Source organism: Orycteropus afer, unplaced genomic scaffold (genome assembly GCF_000298275.1).
Source record: "Orycteropus afer afer isolate SDZICR_OR568_19922 unplaced genomic scaffold, OryAfe1.0 scaffold00233, whole genome shotgun sequence".
Classification (NCBI taxonomy): Eukaryota; Metazoa; Chordata; class Mammalia; order Tubulidentata; family Orycteropodidae; genus Orycteropus; species Orycteropus afer.
The window spans coordinates 3,434,375-3,454,478 of NW_006921820.1; the positions used below are offsets into that span (position 1 = coordinate 3,434,375).

Below are 20,104 nucleotides of genomic sequence, written 5' to 3' on the forward strand. Positions count from 1 at the left end.
TAGAAGTGTGTAACAAGGTTTTGAAATGGCGGAGAAGAGAAGGGTGGGGACCTGATTCAACAGATGCAACATCATTATGATCATCATAATAGCTAACCTTCATTGGGTATTCACTGTGCTCCAAGTACCATTCTAAGCACTTTATGTAGGTTATCTCACTTAATCCTCATGGCATCTCTATGAGATGGTACTGTTATTATTCCTGTTTTAACTGAAAATGGGCATTTCAGTAAACCTTTGATTAGGAGTGTCAGACTTGTCCTGAGAACAAGATATATTACTACTGAGGCTCAAAGACTTAGCTGGCCAAGGTGGGAAGTGTAAAAGGGACAAGCCCACAAAGGGACAAACTTATAAGTGACTTAAATTCTTCATCCCCTAGTTTATAGTAAATTCCTTTCAGGTATATTTATTCATCAGCACTTCATTTTGGGTAGACTTGTTATTTAACCCCCACCATTTGTTTCCTGCACTGTAGCTCTCTTCTGCCTCAGAGTTTCTGGAAGCCCTAATGGGAGGCAATGGGGTGCTGTTGGTGCAGGCAGAGTTTGTGCAGTTGCCCCATCTGCTCAGACTGAAGAATCCTGCTTCACCTCCATATTATGTCCCTGCCAAAATTTAGGGAGCAACACGTGTCTGAAGGTGATCTCAACTAGAGTTACCCTTTACTGTCTTGCTAAGGTCACTGTTTGAGTGAGGCACTCTTTGGTCTGAGTTCCTTTTGAGTCCAGCACCATTTACCCATACCCAGTTTGCTTGGTAAAAGCAGTTCTGGTTTCTACTCTGAAGGGGAGCAGCTGGTGGAGTCCCTGTTGCTTTGTGATTTGTCTCTTTTGTACTTCTTACCTTGGCCAGCTAAGTCTTTGAGCTTCAGTGGTAGTATATCTTCCTCTCAGGACAAATTTGGCTTTCACCATTTCAGGCTGGCCGTTGTCTTCCACAGCTGTCATTCCATTTCTGCCTCTGAGCCTTGGCTACTTTCCTCTGCCTCATGTTGTGAAAAATCCCTCAAGAAGTTTCTGATGTTTTAAGGCCAGCAGTGTCTCTATCTCCTCAAGAATAGGTAGTCAGGAAATCTGCTTTGCCAGTTTTATATGTGTGTGTAGAAGGAATTCAGGAAGAAATAATGTTTTGAGTTTAGAAGTAGCCATCGGAGAATTTCACCCTGCAGGTAGTGAGGCCTGCTGAAGAGGATCCTTCTCGCTCAGGGAATCAAATATCTGCTGCAGTGGAGTTGGCCGTGATCTCATTGCCTTCTTAAACAACAGCCCCAACACACACAGTTCCTACCTTAGTCTCCCCACAATCCCTACCCCTGCCCCATCCTTCATCCTGTTCCCAGTTAGATTAGGTGCTACAGGAATGTCATTCTGAGGGAGGCATCTCTTCTACATTATATACCTTATGTTGTTGTTGTTGTTATGTGCCATCGAGTTGGCCCCGACTCATAGCGACCCCTCCTTGGGTTTCCGAGGCAGTATCACTACGGAAGAAGGATTGCCCAACCTTCCTTCCGAGGAGTGGCTGGTGGGTTTGAACCGCCAGCCTTCTGGTTAGCAGTCAAGTGCTTTAGCCATTATGCTACCAGAGCTCCTTATATACCTTATAGAGCCATAAAAAAAAAAAAAAGCAAAATCACTGCCGTTGAGTTGATTTCGACTCACAGCGACCCTTCCTTGGGTTTCCCAGGCAGAATTTCTACAGAAGTAGATTGCCCAGTCTTCCTTCTGAGGAGTGGCTAGTGGGTTTGAACTGCCAGCCTTCTGGTCAGCAGTCAAATACCTTAGGCACTGTGCTACCAAAGCTGCTTAAGGAGCCATGTTGTTGTTTGTTGTTATGTGCCGTCAAGTCGCACGCGACTCATAGCGACCCCTCCTTGGGTTTCTGAGGCAGTATCACTGTGGAAATAGATTGCCCCATCTTCCTTCAGAGGAGTGGCTGGTAGGTTTGAACCGCCAGCCTTCTGGTTAGCAGTCAAGCGCCTTAGACACTAAGCTCCCTAAGAAGCCATGGGGTTGTAAATACTAGGAGTTGTTCTGGACCGAAACATTTGCACAGATACACTTACGCTCTTGTGCTTTTCATTGAGCAGAACTAATGAGCCTAGTTTCTCAAATTGCATATTTGTGGGCTGACTTCATTGACAGTGACTTGGTTTATTTTGGGAACCTTACATTCTGGCAGACCTGCTAGTACCAGGGGTAGATGGAGTACTCATTCCCTTTAATGTGAAATCCTCGCATTCTGCATGGAGAGTCTGCTGGAGGGTTGTCACAGGCCTGAAGTGCTTAATTGTGGTCATTGACATTCTCATGACGTTTTAGAGTAGTGCTATTATGACAGGTGTCTTGACTAGACTCCTGCCCTAGTAAAATGCTTGTGTTTCCTACAGTTGTGCCCCTGAAAAGGCCTAATGCCAGCTGACTGCCAGAATTTTAATTGAAGAGTTTAAACTAAAAGCTAGAGAACCTGGAGTCTAGCATATCATGGCCTAACACCTGCCAGTTGGTCATTCCAGAAACTGAGTTGATCTCTGCTCATGTGACTGCTTTGCCAATATGCTGCCCTCTTGCCATTTTAGAACCACAGGTGCCTGTACAGAGTGAGAAAGGAGTTTGATTTCACTGTATCCACTGTCCTCCTTGGCATTTCCGTTTCTTTTAATGGAATCAACCATTTTTTAAGTGTCCATATTGAAACTTTGAGACGATCTTTGGGATTTTTCCTTCTCATAAAAATTCAAGGCTGGAAAACGACCCAAGAAGCTGGGTTTTTTTTTTTTTTTGTAATTTGATAGCAGATACAGTGATTCCTTCTATAGTAACCCTGGTGGGGAATTTTTTTCTGGCTTCAGATTGTCTTGCTGCTTTCTTCAAAATCTTCTCTTGAAATTGTCATGACCTTTTAGTTTCTTGGCTTCATGTAGAATAGGCTTCCCACAGCACTTGAAATCAATCCTACTTGGTCTTTCTGCCTCCAGTTTGTACCCCTGTCAACTTCATCTCACATAAAACTACTAGTCTTTTAAAGCCCTCTGAGGTCTGGCCCTGCCCACTACTCTAAGCTGACTTCTTCTTAGTACCGGTCTCTGGGCTCCAACAGGGAGGTTTTCATCTGCACACGTCACGTCCATTCTGGCCTCTGGAGCTTTGTTCATGGTTCCTCCCCATCTACTATTCATTGTGATTATAGTCCTGTCAGCCTTACTTCCAATTGAGAATTTGACACCTACTGACTGCAGCTCCTGGCTTGAAATCCATACTTTGCACTTGTGCTCAAGATAACAGTTTAGGACTCTTGTGACTTCTATTCATGTGTATATATTTTTTTTGTTTCCAGCTAGATTATAAGACTCCAGGAACAGAGTCTGTTTTTTTGTTCTTTTTATTTTCTCCATCTCCTGCCACCCCCAGGTCCCCCGTTGGCTTGATATGTTGTTACTCTGCAAATATTTGTTTTTATCATATTTGGAAGCACTTAGCTGTTTCCTGTTTTCTTTCTTTTATTTTAATAAAAATTTCAAACCTCCAGAAAAGTTGCCAGAATAGTATCATGAACAGCCATACACCCTTCATTTAGACTCCTCAGTTGATAACATTTTGCCACAATGCCTAAATCTATAAATAAGTGTGTGTGTGTGTGCGTGCATGCACGTGCACATATACACACATATTCTGAACCATTTGTAATTTAGTCATTCTTATCATTGCATTTCACATTAAGTACTTCTGCATGTATTTAGTGAGATGTTTCTTCTACATATCACAGTACAGAATTGCTCTCAGGAAATTTAACACTAATATGATAACACTTTGTTGTTGTTGTTGTTATGTGCCGTCGAGTCAAACCCGACTCATAGCGACCCCTCCTTGGGTTTCCGAGGCAGTATCACTACGGAAGTAGGATTGCCCAACCTTCCTTCCGGGGAGTGGCTGGTGGGTTTGAACCGTCAGCCGTCTGGTTAGCAGGCAAGTGTCTTAGCCACTATGCTACCAGAGCTCACTATCAACATATAAATCCATATGCAAAATTTTCCAATTGTCCCAATAATATCCTTTATAAGCTGTATTTTTCAGTCAGGCGTTGTACATTACATTTAGTTGTCATAGCTCTTTAATTTCCTTTAGCCTAGGACAGTTCCCAGAGCTTTTGTTGTTTTTCATGATACTAGCATTTTTGAAGAATGCAGGCTAGGTGATTTGCAGAATGTCCCTCAGTTTTGATTTACTGATTATTTCCTTATGATTTGATTAGTGTTAATCATTTTTTCTCAAATGTTAGTGGACTGTGTCATTACATCACAGAGTATATGGTGTCAGTTTGTCCTATCATTGGTGCTGTTAAGTTGGATCATTTGGTTAAGGTATTGTCCACCAGTATGGTCCACAAATATTCTCTATTGTAAAGGTACTTTTTCCCATTTGTAATGAATAAATAATCTTACTGGGAAGATTTTGTCTCTTTGGTCCAAAGCATAGGCCAAAGCAAGTATATCTAGAAGCAGAAGGGAATTTGATCTGGAGCAGTCTGAGGTGGTTCTCTGTAAACTTGTTTGTGAAGGAGGAACAACTTGGAGGAATGAGGTCCAGTGTGGGAAGAGGGATTAGTCCTAGTTATTGTAAATGCTGTAAAGGTGAGAAGGAGTCAGTGATGTCTTATCCACACTTGCTTTAGGTTACAGCTGAGCTCTTATCCAGCTGCACAATGGAATGCCCTAAGGCTGACCTCCTGTCATATATAGATTTCCTTCTCATTCATTCATTCATTCAACCAATATTTATGAAGTCCCTCCACCAGGCACTATGCATTAGTATGCTAGTACGGAAGGCCCAGTGGAGAGATCAGGGGATATAGAAGTGAGTAAGACGTATGTATTGCTGCCCCCATACAGCATATAGTCTAGTGAGGGAGATAGGCAAAAAAATAAAGTTACAAATTGTATTAAATACAATGAAGGTAATAAGCAACATGCTGAGACCAAAGGATATTTAAGCTGAAGCCTATAGAAGGAGAGGTCAGTCAAGTCTGTGTGGGTAACACTGGAAGAGAGAACAGAATGATGTAAGAGGGACAGCATGTAAAGGGACATGCTTCTTGAGGCCAGAAAGAACTTGGATCGTTTAGGAACCAGAATGCAGCCAGGTTTCTAGAGCATGGCAGAGGTCAGGGTATAATATAAGGTCAAGGTGGTAAGGTAGGCAAGGACCAGATATGGGAGGCCTTGTGGGCCAAAATAAATAAAGAGTATTAGGAGTATCTAGGCTTACTTGTAACCAATCCTTCTTGTGAAGATATGCTTGATACCAGATGTGTTTTGTGGTGGCTTTAATCTGTCTGTAACTTTGCTGGTCTGTGGGTGTAAATTTTACAGTGGTTTTATATCCTAGAAAGAGCCTGTATGATAACACCAATTATTATGACCACTTTCGAATGGCATGAGCTGAACTTTTTATTGATAACACAAGCCATTTGCTGTCCTTCTTCCAACCAAAGGGCCATGTCATTGTAAGTATTGACTTTGGATTTGATAAGACACTTTGCCATTGGAACCTTGTTATGCCAAAGAAAGACTGGAGAGGTTCAGAGGAGAGGGAAGGATGTACATGTGGAAGTTGCTGGGGGAAGGTTCGGATATGGTGCTGAAAGTGTAAGGGTAGGTGTGGTGGTTATGTTTATGTGTCAACTTGGCTGGGCCTGTTTGAATGTCTGGGCAGCTGAATGTAGTTATTCCCCATGGTGAGATTGGTAATTAACTCCATGGTGGAATGTGCTGAAGCAGCTGAGTAGCTGCTTTAGGGATGTAGTCTGCTTCCCATATATAAGAAACAGCTTTGGGAATGGGCTCTAGCTTATGGCATGCTTGAACCTTGCAGGTAGTTGTGTCATTGTTCAGCAGCCTGCCATACTCTGCTGACCTTGGGACTTTGAATGGACTTGAGTTAATAGCAGGCTGTGTGGTTTGGTAACATCGGGACTGTGCCTTTTTATTTGTCAACTTTGGGCTTGTCAGTCTCAGCAGCTAGCAGCTGTCTGAGTGAAGAAAAGCCTCTAGCTCCAGTGGGCTGGGAGCAGGAGGCAGAACTGAACCCTACGGTTGAGGCGCTTTCACCCAGCCTAGATCCTGGCACTTTGAACTCGGACTTCTAGCCTCCCAAACTGTTCAGGCTGTCCCATTTGTGGTATATTCCTGTTAGAGCGGCACTAGGTAACCAGAACAGTAGGGAACTACGATGGAAAGTGTGAGAATATGCATGTATGTCACAAGGGAAGGGAAAGCGAAGATGTACTGGAACGAGCAGTGTGGAAGTGACAAATACTTGAAGAGCAGACTGCAGCAGGCCTGGAAAAATGAACCTGGCCTCCTGTGGAAACAAGCTATGCAGAGAAGAGGAGTCTTCTATTCTGGCCTGTCCTGAATGTGCTTCATGTCTTTTTCTTGATTCCCTAAGGTTAATCATATCCTGTGAAGTACTCACCTTGTGATAAACTGGTTATAATAATATCTCCCTTCCTTGTTTCAGACAGCTAGTTATAAATACATATTAATATTAAGAGAACTACTACCAAATGATTTTACTGCCTTGATTCCTGAATAATAAAGATCCACCTTCCAACCCAAACATAATTAAGCTTGGCTTATGTTCAGCCTTTGGCAATGTTATTGTTGCAATTTACACGATATGTTCTTGGTTCCCTTCCTTTGGAAGTATTTTCCTCCCTCTGCCTGTTTCTGATAAGCCAGTCAGACTGGTTGGACTTTGTGTACAAATGTTCAAAAGGAAAATCATGTGGTACTTGCATGTTCCTTTCAGAAGAGTAGTTGAAGTAGAGTACACTGGAACCCTAGAGCCTGCAGTTAGCAGCCTGTGGGCAGAAAGGGTTCTTTGCCTATTTTCCCCTAGGCTACAAAAATATGCTCCCCTAGGCTACAAAATATTTTCCCCTAGGCTACAAAAGTACACCAGTTCATCATAATGTCTCTTCTCGTCCAGTACAGATCAGTGAGAACATGGTAGCAGACATGTAGTTTTCAGCTGCAAGGTCTACCCAGCTGGGTGGGCTGGGTGGGTCTCTCTGTACCTTAAGTATTATGAGAAGAAACCCAGCAATGAATGCTTCTGCCTACCCTCAGAGAGTGTTCAAAGCCCTCAGATGGGAAGATTGGCGGGGGAGAGATCTGTCCACACAGCGCAAAAGCTGGACCTAGAAAGACTCATTGTCCTAACCAGCTTCAAATTCAGCAGAGAGGACTGATAAATAGATGAAGAAGTACATAGATTTGAGTGAAAGCTCTACCTTGCGTGACTTTGCAGGTAAAGAGATTGTTTGAAGCTGGCAGGTGCGTGACTTGTCTGACAGGTTTAGGGTTGTTACTGGCTTGGGACTCCTGAGAATTTGTTCAGCTTCTTCACACTGCTATCAACAGTTCTTAAATAGTGATAATATGTATGTATCAGAAGCAGGCCATAAAAAATGGCTGTTTTAATCAGCTGTTGACATGCAAGGTCAGGCTGCAGCTTCTAGCATTGGCACCTGGGACACCAGTGACTGACATTTCAGCAAGGGGTGGGAGGACAGACTCAGCGCTCCTAATCATATTGTTTGTTGCCTCTGCCCACAATGAAAATAAGATTCAGACAAGTAGAGGGGTACAATGAACTGACAGGATAGTATATTTTTATTGTCATCATTACATTAAATTATTATTATTCTCCCTTCCCCTGGAAAGAGGATACAGATCTGGGTGCTTTAGGTTCAGTCTTTGTATTTGGGTTCCTGTTGTTACAATGTACATTCATATCATCACTCTGTGTGGTTTTAAGAATATAGGTAGACAGGTTTGAACATCTGACAAGATCCCAAGAAATTTCTCCTGCCATGTCTAGTAAAGAGGACAAGTTTTTCCTTGTGCAAGTACCACACAATTTTCCTTTTAAACATTCATACACAAAGTCCGACCAGTCTGACTGGCTTATCAGAAACAGGCAGAGGGAGGAAAATACCTCCAATGGAAGGGAACCAAGAACATAGCTTGTAAATTGCAACAATAACAGTAATGACAGGGCTCTAAAACTGTAATAAGATAAGGATGAACCTACTGAAAACTGCTACCTTAGACTTAGTCCAGAGCAGAAATCTCACTAGACTAGATTTGCATCATTTGTATGTTTGAGTACCTGGTGAGAACTCTCCTCTATTGATAAAGTAGTTGAGGAAGTAGGGTTTGATAAAAGTAAAAGGCTTATTTCCAAACTTTGGAGAGTTTACAGTTCAGTATAGTTACAGAAACAGGATCTGAAGAGTCATCTGATCCAGTCAGACAAAACTAGTTACATGCAATCCCACTGTGACTTGCTAATTGGAATTTGTGTTTATTGGTCCATCAGCCAGTGAGACCTAGTGTACTCTTCGGCAAAGGGTCTATTCCCTTGGAGCCATCCTGGTGGCTTTTGCATTGGTAAGATGGCATTGACATCTGGAGGGATAGAGATCCATTGTCTAGGCAAGAGCTGGTGATTACAGATCACAATTTTTGAGTGTACTGTTTTCTTACCTGTCCTGGTTTTCTGGGCTCTGAAACAGCACCTGATACATTGATACTGATGCATATAATACCATAGACTCCTTATACTGTACATGCTGTTGCAGACTTTGGCTTTGAGCCTAGAAAACCATGTACTTTCCATAGTGTATTTTTAATGACTCTCCCCTACCTTTATAAAGTTCTTATTATTTATGGTGAATGAAAAATGTTCAGTATTTCTCTGAGTAGCTCATTAAAGCCAGCCGTGGGTTAATTTACATGTAATCTTTCTTGTGGTATAAGTGTTGGGTTAATACTCCCCAAATTGGGAGAAAATGACAAATTATTTTAATAAATAAGTTGCTTGCTAAATTTCTTAAGCAAAGAGGAAGAGTTTAATAGAAGAGAGGAGGGAAAAGAAGAAGTAGGAAGCAGATGGGATAAACAAGTCATCCTGCCTCAAAGTTGAGGAGAACAGAAGGAAGCAGAGGGTCAGGAGGCTTACCTAGTTATCTGTTCCACTTGTGGGAAAGGATAGGGGTTTGCTTGTGAAGAGAACTTTACTATCAGGGATGGGATTTTCCCCATTTGGGGAAAAACAGGTTCTCTTGTAATGTGGTTGATAGGCTGTTGTTGCATACACCATGTGTGAGTTTTCTTGTTGTTATTGTTGTAACGTGAGTTTTCTTAGTGGTACCAAATACATCGTGGTAGATTAGGTCTTCATTGTGTGAAGCTAACTGCTAAGGGAACTAAAGTTCGTCCATGCTCTATGATAACCTGGAAAAAGTTATTACTCAATTTACCATCCACTGCTAAGCTTGGAAGGGCTGCAGAGAATACATCCCAGGTGAATGTCCATCTTAAAGTCTTGACTTTCACAGAATACTGAAAAGAGAACACACTTATTTTTGGACCTGATTTCCAGTAGTCACTTTCCCTTTCTTTCCTTTTGAACTGCAGACTCTGGCCTGGTTGTCCCAAGTATTTCCTATGAGCTGCATAAAAAGCTGTTATCCGTGGCTGAGAAGCATGGACTGACTCTGGAGCGGAGACTGGAGATGACAGGCGTCTGTGCCAGTCAGATGGCACTGACCCTCCTTGGAGGACCCAACAGGTAAATGCCTCTAGCCTGGTAGGGGCTGAATGTGGGTGATAATCCTCTGCCTAGTCACCACCACAGTGTCTCTGACACGAATCCATCAGACAGGTGCTGCTCATTGAACATAAGCATCTCTATGAAATCACTTTCCTGGATGCTACCAGGTTTCTTTGTTTGCCCCTTGTCATACCTATCTTCTGGAAGTCCTCATTCTTCTCAGCCAGCCTGCCTTTGACCCTTTCTTTGCTCATAGCAGCTAGTCTGACCTTGAGATTCCTGCTAAGTACCAGAGGCCTGCCTTCTAGAAAACTTTAGAAACCCTGTACTTGGTTCTGGCTCGTCATTTCATTCAAGGATGGCAGGGATGCAAATCAGTCCTGAACTTCATGTGTAAGAACTTCTAGAACTACCCTGACAACTGGATAGAGGAGCTGAGGTTTGGTACTTTCCCACCTACCCCTTAGGCTCCTGTTATCAATAGCACATGCACCAATATTTTCTTTTTGACACTTCTGATACCCACTGTATACCAGACCGTGTGCAGTAGGCATTCAGGATACAACAAAGAATAAAATATTGCTCCTGCCTTCAAGTAGCCTAGTGAGGTCTCCACAAAGTACTGTGTTGTAGTAGAAGAAATAGCAAATTCTCTAGGAAACCACACTTCTGTTCTAGACTGGAGAAGTCAGTTAGACTTCCCAGAACAGTGGTATCCAAGCTGACTCCTGAAGAACAAGGAGGATTAACAGGCAAGCAGGAAGAGGGAAACGTATGCTAGGTATAAGGAATATCACATGCAAAGAGCAGAAAGAATTAGGAGACCATGAAACTTGGGGAGCCATTAGGTATTCTGTGTAGCTGAGCAAGGAGCTGCTGAAGGGCTTTCAGTAGGGCTATGACATGGTTAGTCTTGTGTTTTCAAAAGATGACTTTAGTTGCAGTGTAGGCAGTAGATTGAATAGAGTCAAGACTGGTCACAAAAAGACCAATACGAAAACTGTAACAGTAAGCCAGAAGATAGATGGTGACCGGAAGCAGGGATCAGAAAAGTGGGTAGATGAGAAATTTTTTTATAAAGGTGAATTCAACAGGCAAGGTAATTGAGTGGATTTTGGAGGTGAGGGAAATGGAGTATAGGTGATTACTGAACAGGTCTTGAATACCTAGTTGGATAGTGATACTCACCACATTATGTGACAGGGCACATGGGAAGAGAAACAAGTTTGGGGGAGATGGTGGATTTTGTTTTAGATATGTTGAATTTGGGATGCCTGTGAGATATCCAAATAGACTGTTAGCAATATAGATCTGAGGTTTAGAAAAAGGTCTGGGCTGGATTTGGAAATATGGGAATCATCAGCCTATAGATGGTGTAAAAGTAGTCTCCTTACAGGATCTAAGAGGAGCTCTGGTGGTGCAGTGGTTAAGGCATTTGGCTACTAACCAAAAAGTCAGTAGTTCTAACCCACTGATGAGACAGTCTGCTTCCGAAAAGATTGATAGCCTTTGGAAACCCTAAAGGACAGTTCTACTCTGTCCTACAGGGTTGCTATGAGTTGGGATTGATGTGATGGTAGTACGTTTGAATTTTTGGTTTTAGGGAATCCAAAGAGAAGGTATACAAAGAGGAAAGGGCATAGGGTGAAATTCTGCAGAATGTCAGGAGGATGAGGAGCTTTCTAAAATAGACTGAGGGAGAAAGCCAGAGGTGGAAGAAAACCAAGAGGGTAGTTAAAGAACCAAAGAAAGAGTGTTCTAAGAAGTAAGGAATGATCAGCAGTGGTATAACTGAGAGGTCAAGCAAAATTAGCATTGACAAGTATCTGTTGGACAAGTATCATTGGCTCCCTTGTGGGAGAGTGGCATCTGGAGTGGGGAAAGTGGTTTTCAAGAAACAGGGAGACCTGCATTCAGCAGGGTTAGGGAAAGCCTGGTTTCCCTGAATAGCACTCAATAGACCTGGAGTGTGACAGAGTTTCTTAAGAGCCACTGCTGCCCCCTTCCTGTTTGGGACATAGAACCCAGTCCTCAGCTGTGCTTCTAGCCATTGGGTTTGGAGGTCCTTGCCGGAATACCATCATTGCAGATAGACCCTGCCACTCCTCCCTCCAGCCTCTTTCAATCCCCTGTGTCCTGGTGATGCTGTGTTTGGATGAAAGGCTTCTGATCCTAAAGTCACTTTGTCACACATGGCTTTATCAAGGCTGGATGTGAGGTTTCCCTTCCCCCTCACCCTATAAAGTTGTAGGGTGTTCACTCCTTTTTGTCCCTTAGTTCAGGACTCCTTCCTTCCTGTCTTGAATCCCTGGCCTTTCCTGTGTCAGGGAATAGTTAATAGAGACTCCCAAAGAAAGAAGCAGTGTAACATGCCCTCTGAAGGAGCATTAGGCCCTTGATCCTGTTGGCTGCTCTCCTCACCCAGAGCAGCCACTGGGATCAGCTCCTTCCCAGGGGTATTCGAGACCATGGCTCAGAAACAGCAATTCTTGGGCAGGAGCTGAATGTCCTGTTCCTCTCTAGCCAACTTCTTGGGGCTGGGCATCCTTGTGCCTGTTTCTTACTCTCAGAAGGGCCATCTCTTGTCCTTCACAGCAGTTGTTGAATTTCCTTTGAGAACTCAAATCCATAGTTTGTAATCTTGAAGTTTAATGTGTGTCAGGTGCCATGCAATTTTAATTTTCCACTGTTCTTTCACAACAGAATTTGATTTGATCCTCATAAGTTCATCTTGTAGGTAAATAGTAGTCCCATTTTTTAAGATGAGTGAGCTAGGGCTCAAAGAGGTGCAGGACTTGCCCAAGGTAATACTACTCATAAGTAGTAGAACCAGGTCTCTACTCCAGATAAATCTCTGTTCAGTTCCTGTCCTCTGCCCCCTTCTGCTGGGTGTGTGATTGTCATGCTCTGGTCTCATCTATGAGGGAGAACCCATTTGGAGAACAGACACAGGTGAATAAAATGCCAGAACTCTGCAACTTCTATTTGAAGGGAAGTTCTCATATTTTCTCAAGATTCATAAGTAGTGAAGAAAATAATATTTTTGTATATGTTGTTGTTACTGTTATGTGCCGTCGAGTCAGAGCCGACTCATAGTGACCCCTCCTTGGGTTTCCGAGGCAGTATCACCACGGAAGTAGATTGCCCCATCTTCCTTCCGAGGAGTGGCTGGTGGGTTTGAACTGCCAGACTTCTGGTTAGCAGTCAAGTGCCTTAGGCACTATGCTACCAGAGCTCCCATTTTGGTATATATATAGAGTATATTGTTAAATTTCCTCAAAACTTAATGGCGTAGAGGGGTTATAAGGCTCCTCCTTAGCTTGACAGCATCTGTCATCTTCCTCCTTTTGGGTGACTAATAAGTGACACTGCTTTGTCCCTATTCAGGGACTTAAGGCCTTTATCTTGCTGTCCATCTTTCTTACCTTCCCGCCATGTGGGCAGACTGCACTGCCTGTGAGTTGGGCACAGCTCTAGGGCTTATCCTCCAACCCTTACTTGTGGCTTCTCTAAGACCAGTGAGGGTCTCAGCTTTGAATGGGGAAGCAGATGAAAGTGACTATTCCATCAGGAAGCTGGTGTCCAAGGCAGTTGCCCACTGCCTGCTGCCTCCTCTTTGGCCAGTACGGTAGCAGTAACCAGTATTGAATGAGCACGTGTATGTGCCAGGCACTGTGCTGAGAGTTCTCCATCCATTATCTCATTTAATTCACATAGCATCCTATGAAGTAGGCACTATTAGTATCTATAGTATCACCCTTACTAGTTTACTGGCAGCTCAGTAAAGAGAGCTTGGACCAGCAACTGACAGAGGACAGTTTAGAACTGTCCTGTTTGGTTCCTGCTATAATTTTTTAGAGGTGCTGAGAAAAGGAAAAAAAATCAGAGTGAACTGCTGTAATCGGGGCAGACTTCTTAGAAGAAGCAAATCTTGAGCTAGATCTCAAAGAAAAGGCAGGTCTGAGTTTCTGGACTTTGTTATTGTTGTTATGTGCTGTCGAGTCAGCCCCGACTCATAGCGACCCCTTCTTGGGTTTCTGAGGCAGTATCACTACGGAGGTAGATTGCCCAACCTTCCTTCCGAGGAGTGGCTGGTGGGTTTGAACCGCCAGCCTTCTGGTTAGTAGTCAAGTGCCTTAGGCACTATGCTACCAGAGCTGGGCAGGGGGCATAATTTGAGCACAAGCAAGGCAGAGCCTTCCAAATTCAGGAGAGAATGGTGAGAGCAGCCTGGCTGGAGTGGAGCAGACATGTTGAGGAAGAAGAACAGAGAAGGCTGCAGAGGTGGGAAAGCCTCTGGGCCAGGCAGGGTTTGGGCCTAACAGGCCACACAGTGAACTGCTGTTCTTGGGCAGAAAGCAGTGTTCTGGCAACATTGGTGTATGGAGCAAGACCTTGGGTGGACTACCTGATGAGAGAGCCCAGCAATAAGTGGTGCTGGGGTGTGGGGCAATGGGAACACCACCCTGTAGACCTTGCCTACAGTGAATTTTGGCCCTCTCGGAGTCTGGGACTTGTTGAGCAGAGGGTGAATGCTCTGAAAGCAGTAGAGGCCTTTAAGCACTTGCCTGGTATGGGATGCGGTATTGGCAGGTCTGTTGCTGACACTGCTCTTCACCACCTTCTGTTTCAGGTTGAATCCCAAAAATGTTCACCAGAGGCCTACAGTGGCCCTGCTATGTGGGCCCCATGTGAAGGGGGCTCAGGGTATCAGCTGTGGAAGGCATCTAGCCAACCATGATGTCCAGGTCATCCTCTTCCTGCCCAACTTTGTCAAGATGCTAGAATCCATCACCAATGAGCTGTCTCTCTTCAGCAAAACCCAAGGCCAACAAGTATCCAGCCTCAAAGGTGAGCATTTAACATCAGCTGGGGCTCAGGCCTGCTCCCTGTATGGTAGTTTGGTGACCTGATGGTGCCACCTAGTGGCAACTGATGAAAAGGCCCCATATGTGTAAAGACAGGTTCCTAGAAGAATGTAAGATAAACAGAAAGGAAAAACTCTTGGTATCGACTTGCCTCCTTGCCAACTCTTCCCTCTTGTCTCTCCCCTACTACTAAAATAGAGAACCAGGGTGCATTTCTTTGTTTTACAAATATTTATGGAATAGACACTATTCTGGGCACTTGGGATATAGCAGTAGATTAAGAAATCGTGCTTCTGTGGAGCTTACATCCTAGTTAGGAAAGACTAAATAAATAACATTTATTTTAGGTCAGATGATAGTAAGTGTTATGGAGAAAAATAAAGCAAAGTGTGTTGGGGGATGGGTTGAGAAGTGGGAGATGTGCTTAGATGAGCATTTCAGAGTTAAGTTGTGAAGGGCCTTATGGATCACTGTAAGAGTGGAGGAATAAGCAGGTATTGGAGGAATAAGCAGAGATGTGACATAATCTGACTCAGGTTTCAAATGATCATTCTCGATGCTGTTTGAGAGTAGACTGTAGGAGTACTAAGGGAAAGAAAGAAAGTGGTAGTGTTGGAGATGTGCAAATTCATTTATGAATCAGTTTTGAAAACAGAATCAACAAATGTGAGATGTGAGAGAACTAGAAGAGTTAAGAAGGCCTTCAGGGTTTTTGGCTTGAGTAACTAGAAGGATAGAGATTTCTAGAGATAGGAAGACGAAAGAGGAATAGGTATGGGGAGAAAGAGTAGAGACTAAGGAGCCCTGGTGCTACAATGTTTAAACTAAAAGTTTGGCAGTTTGAACCTACCCAGCAGCTCCTCAATCTACTTCCATAAAGATTACAGCCAAGAAAACCCTGTGGAGCAAGCAGTTCTGCTATCTCATGGGGCCAGTATGAGTCAAAATTGATTGAACAGCACATACAACAATACCACCACCAACACTGGATATGCAGGTGGGAGTGTTCATTGTGTAGTAGGATATGTGACACTGGAGTTACTCCAATCTGGCGTTACAACTTTACAGATAGATATGTTTGAAGCTGTGATGAGCCTGAATAAGATTATCTGGTAAGAGCAAATTGATTGAGAAGTCCAAAGACTGAGCTTTTTATTTAGAAACCAGCTAAGGAGACATGGATGGAGTGGCCAATGAAGGGAAGGGAGGATGATATCTGAAAGCCAGATAAAGGAGGAGGAGGGTATATGAGCAGTTGTGTTAGCAGAGCACTCCAGGTTAGGTCAAGTGAACACTGAAAATTGACCACTAGATTTTTTTTTGGGGGGGGGCGGCTAGATATCACTGCTTCACATGGAGTGGTAGAGCTAAAGTCTGATAGGGTCTGAAGAGAAGACAGGGAGAAGAATTGGAAAGAGCAGATATGGCCCAGAGAAAAGGCCTTGCTTGAGGTCAGATGACGAGTCAGGGCAGAACCTGAACCCACAACATTGATCTAGTTCTCAGGCCAGGCTTCTTCAGGCTCTCAGAAAGATGCCTCTCTTACTCTTGAACCTCATGGCCCATAGGGGGACTCCCTGTGGTGACATGTTTTCAGTAGGGGAACCATGTATCTCTAAGAAGTGTCATTACTTTCAATGGAGACCTGGGAAAGGGGCCTAGTGTGGGTTCCCCTTCTTGAATGTTATAACATGATACTTCTGTTGCAGGCAGTTCTTCCTCTGGTTGCCCAAAAGGCTTCATATCTCAGGTGCCCTGGGAGGCAAGTCTGATGATGATGACCCATGAGTTTGGTCTGGTTTGTTATTCTCTGTTTAACCTCTTAGGCTGGTCCAAGACTTACATACTTTTTTTATTTTTGTCTCCTCCAGATTTTTATTGTGATTTGGGTGAAAGCTTACAGAGCAAATTCAGTTTTCATACAGTACTTCATATGCATTTTGTCTCATGACATTGATTGCAATTCCCCACAATGTACCAGCGTTCTTCCCACTTCCTCCTGGTAGTTACCTCTTTCTTGTGTCCTTCTCTCCCATGTACTTCCTCCCCTCAAGCTGTCTCCCTCTGCAAACACTGTCCTTCTGTTCTCCCACTGACTGATCGCTCCGAGAAGTGTATCTATCTGATGTAAATGTCCACCCTGTTTGCTTGTCTGTTTATTGGCTGGAAGCCACAGGACAAGATTTATATACTTGTTGAGACATCATGTTCTTAGTACACTGTCCCAGAGGCCTGTTAATGTTGGGGAGCCTTTTAAAATCCCTGGGAAGAACAATTACAGATTCTCTTCTTGCTGTGAAGTTTGGGATGAGTAGAGGACCCATACCCATGAGATAATGAAGGGGCCAGAGAGGAGGGCAGGCTGGCTGAGTAGAGTAGGTGAGCCTGGATAGTAAGGGCAAGCATGCTCTCTCATCCACTCACACCTCTTGGGGCAGTTAGTAATCAGCAGTCAGGTCCTATTTCTGCAGAGCCCTGGGCAGGCCGACTAAGCAGTGAACTTAGTCTTCTCAGAACTCAAAATGTATACAAGGAGTTAGTACTGTGTATAGAGAGGCTTGCCTGCCAGACAGTGGACGGGTATAGGTCTTAAGCCTGGGACCTGTACCCAGGGCGTCTGGCCTGAGTAGCCCTGCCCACACCAGTGGGACACCACTTTAGCCTTGGAGCACTATGAGGGCAGTACTCCATCAGCTGACATGCCCCTGGTCTCTAGTACCCAGTCAGCCAGGCTTGAGTCCTGGCCTAGACTGCAAAAAGCCAGCCTCTGGAAGGCAGCAGGGTAGAGCATAGAGAATAGGACACACTTAGAGCCACACTGGGCTCTAGTCCCAGCTTGGGCTGTTCTCTGCTTATAGGAATTTTCAAATGGCACTGTTTCTACCTGCAGATCTCCCCACCAGCCCTGTGGACTTGGTGATCAATTGCCTGGATTGCCCTGAGAATGCCTTCCTACGGGACCAGCCCTGGTACAAGGCAGCTGTGGCCTGGGCCAACCAGAACCGGGCACCAGTACTCAGCATAGACCCTCCTGTGCATGAAGTTGAACAGGGCATCGATGCCAAATGGTCACTAGCACTGGGTCTGCCTCTGCCACTGGGGGATCACGCAGGCCGTGTCTATCTGTGTGACATTGGCATTCCCCAGCAGGTGTTCCAGGAGGTGGGCATCAACTACCACTCACCCTTTGGCTGCAAGTTTGTCATCCCACTGCACTCTGCCTAGAGGGGCTTGGGGTAGGCTGGCAGGTCCCCTGCTGAACTTGACAACGAACGCCTTAAGGATGTGAAGCATCATGGACCTTGTTGTTAAATTTTTTCTTTTAGGTATATTTCTTTTGTGAGAGAACAGACAACTGACCTGTCACCTGCCCATAGCCTGGGAAGGCTTTCCCTCTGGGTGCATGGGTGGGTGGCAGGCTGAGTGCACAGTGGCTCCCATCTGCCCTTGGCCCACTTGGCCAGGTGGGGCTTTGTTTACAGACATAGGCAGCTCTCAGACTGTGTTTCAGGTTTACAGCCACTGGGCCTGGGTGAGCACCCCAGGGCACCCCCCCAGGGGGTGGGGCAGCTCCCACCTGTGGGCCTGCACCTGCTCTGTTTCAGAGCTTGTGGCTTTGTCTCCCTGCTTGGCCCAGCCTGGGCAGCCCTTCTTTTAATCATGTAGAACCAGCCATGCTGCAGCTGCCCACTGGAGGGCAGGCTTTCTGTTCTTTATTTTGAGGGTGTGACTAGGCGTTCCCAGCTCCCTGACCCCCACCCCTACGCCCCCCTCCAGGTTGATTAGGGGTCTTTTGACTTTTTCTTCAGAGTTGATCTGTTTATGCTGGAATTTTTCCAAGAGTCCTTCCAGCCTTTGCACTCCATCCCTCTAAGAGGCAGGGAAGGGGGTGAGGGGCATTGGGATGGTGTTACTGTATTGGGATTTTATAGTTTTTCTGTTGTTTTCAGCACAGGTAGTATAAGGTTATGTTACTGTAGAACCACAGTGCCCATCTTGCCAGCAGTGCCCCCACCCCTAACCCACACACCCTCTAACTGGGGGATAAGCCTTTGCCTAGTCTGGGGCCAGGCCCCTCAGGGTGCAGCTTTAATATTCAGTATTGGGGAGGCCCCTGGGGGAGCCTGGTGCTGAGCCAGAAGAGGCTCCCTGGTGCTTCTGCCCTAGGCCACCACTTTCCCACATGTACTTGCCCTTACTCTACTCTGCCCCCTCTGCTCTTCCCCTGAAATAGTCCTCTTCAGCTGTTATCCCAGAGCAGGGCACATGTCCTTCCCTTGCTTGGGCTCCACCCCAGCTCCTGCAGTGTCTAGGCTTTGAACCCTTGTCTGGTGTCTACTCTGGATGAGCAGGCTTGGGGCAAATGCCCTATCTCAGATGCCAAATGAGGCTGGTTCTACATGAACTAGCTGGTAGGGCTCAGCCATAGGTGGACACACAATGCTGCTCAGATCCTAAGGGGCTGAGCCCTAGGACCATCATAGGCCTCAGCCCTGGAGGCTGGTAGGACAGGAGCCATGCCCTTGGAACTGTCTTTCCCAGGGGCTTGTGCTTTAAAGTCTTTTCCAGGGCTTCAGATTTCCTTTTGCTCTATGCCCACCTACTCTGGTTAAAGGGAGGAGGGCTTACCAAGAATTGTGGACACAGGGTAGGCTCTGTGTCATGGTTTTCAGGCTGTTTAACACTTTTCTTGTAGGAGCATAGCCAGGAGCAAATGAGGAAAGGCAGAGAGGGCTGGTCCCTCCCTTCCTCAAATGTTAAATTCTCTAGCAGTGGGAGGACGACAGGGGCTTTGAGCCTGGCTCTGAGCATCCTCCCTGAGCCTCTTGTTCACTCTCAGGGCCAAGAAGGTCCCAAGATGGGGCCCTCTCTTTAGAGGCAGGGCCACAATCCAAGGAGCAGTGCTGGATAGCAGACATTTTAGTAGGCGATCATTAAACAGGTTCTGGCTGCCAACAGTTAGGCCCCCTGATTGGGTACAGTGGAAAATGAGCTGCCCAGAAGACTGCTTGCTCCAGTAAGCCTTCATGGCCCTGGGGGTGATAGCCTTGTTGACGGGCTACTGGGAGTCTGTGCCCAAGCCTCTCCTCCTTTTCCCAGGTGGCACTGGGGTTCCTTCTGCCCTCAGCTTGGGCCTTCTCCAGTGGTATTAAAGATAAGCATGACTCCTCTATTCTTAAGCTCTTTTCAGAGGCATCCTGCCCGCAGTGCCCAGTCCCCAAGAGGCTCCAGTCAGGTAGTCAAGACTATCTCATGCAGCCCTTGGGGAACCAAAAACCAGCACTAAATAAAGCTGAATGACTGAGTCCTGTGATGTGTGGTGAATTCCTCTGTATACAGAGATGAGGTACTGCCTCCCCGGGACCGCAATGGGGAGGATGGGCCAAGTCCAGCCTATGTGGTCAGCCATAAGCAGGCCACTTAAAGTTCTTGGAGACAGCAGGGGAGCTGGTGCAGGTCAGTACCCAAAGGGCCTGCCACCTCAGGGCAGGATCTGTTCTCCCCCGAGGGATATCCCAGGTTCTCATCTTTTCTTTGGCTAGCCCTTCTGTGTCTGGCCCACTTCACACTTAGCTCTCCACAAGCTGAACTGCTAAGAAAGACTTTATTAAT

The 20,104-nt window shown here is 45.3% G+C and overlaps 1 protein-coding gene across 1 annotated transcript in view; it reads left to right on the top strand.

Annotated features, from left to right (window-relative positions):
- EDC3 (enhancer of mRNA decapping 3) overlaps positions 1–17,716 on the top strand; it is a 58,788-nt gene extending 41,072 nt beyond the window's left edge. Inside the window, exons 4-6 of the mRNA XM_007948961.2 lie at positions 9,488–9,641; positions 14,257–14,474; positions 17,382–17,716. Coding sequence (XP_007947152.1) covers positions 9,488–9,641; positions 14,257–14,474; positions 17,382–17,716 — 707 coding nt within the window. The remainder of the gene's footprint in view (positions 1–9,487; positions 9,642–14,256; positions 14,475–17,381) is intronic.
- The last annotated feature ends 2,388 nt before the right edge of the window (positions 17,717–20,104 follow it).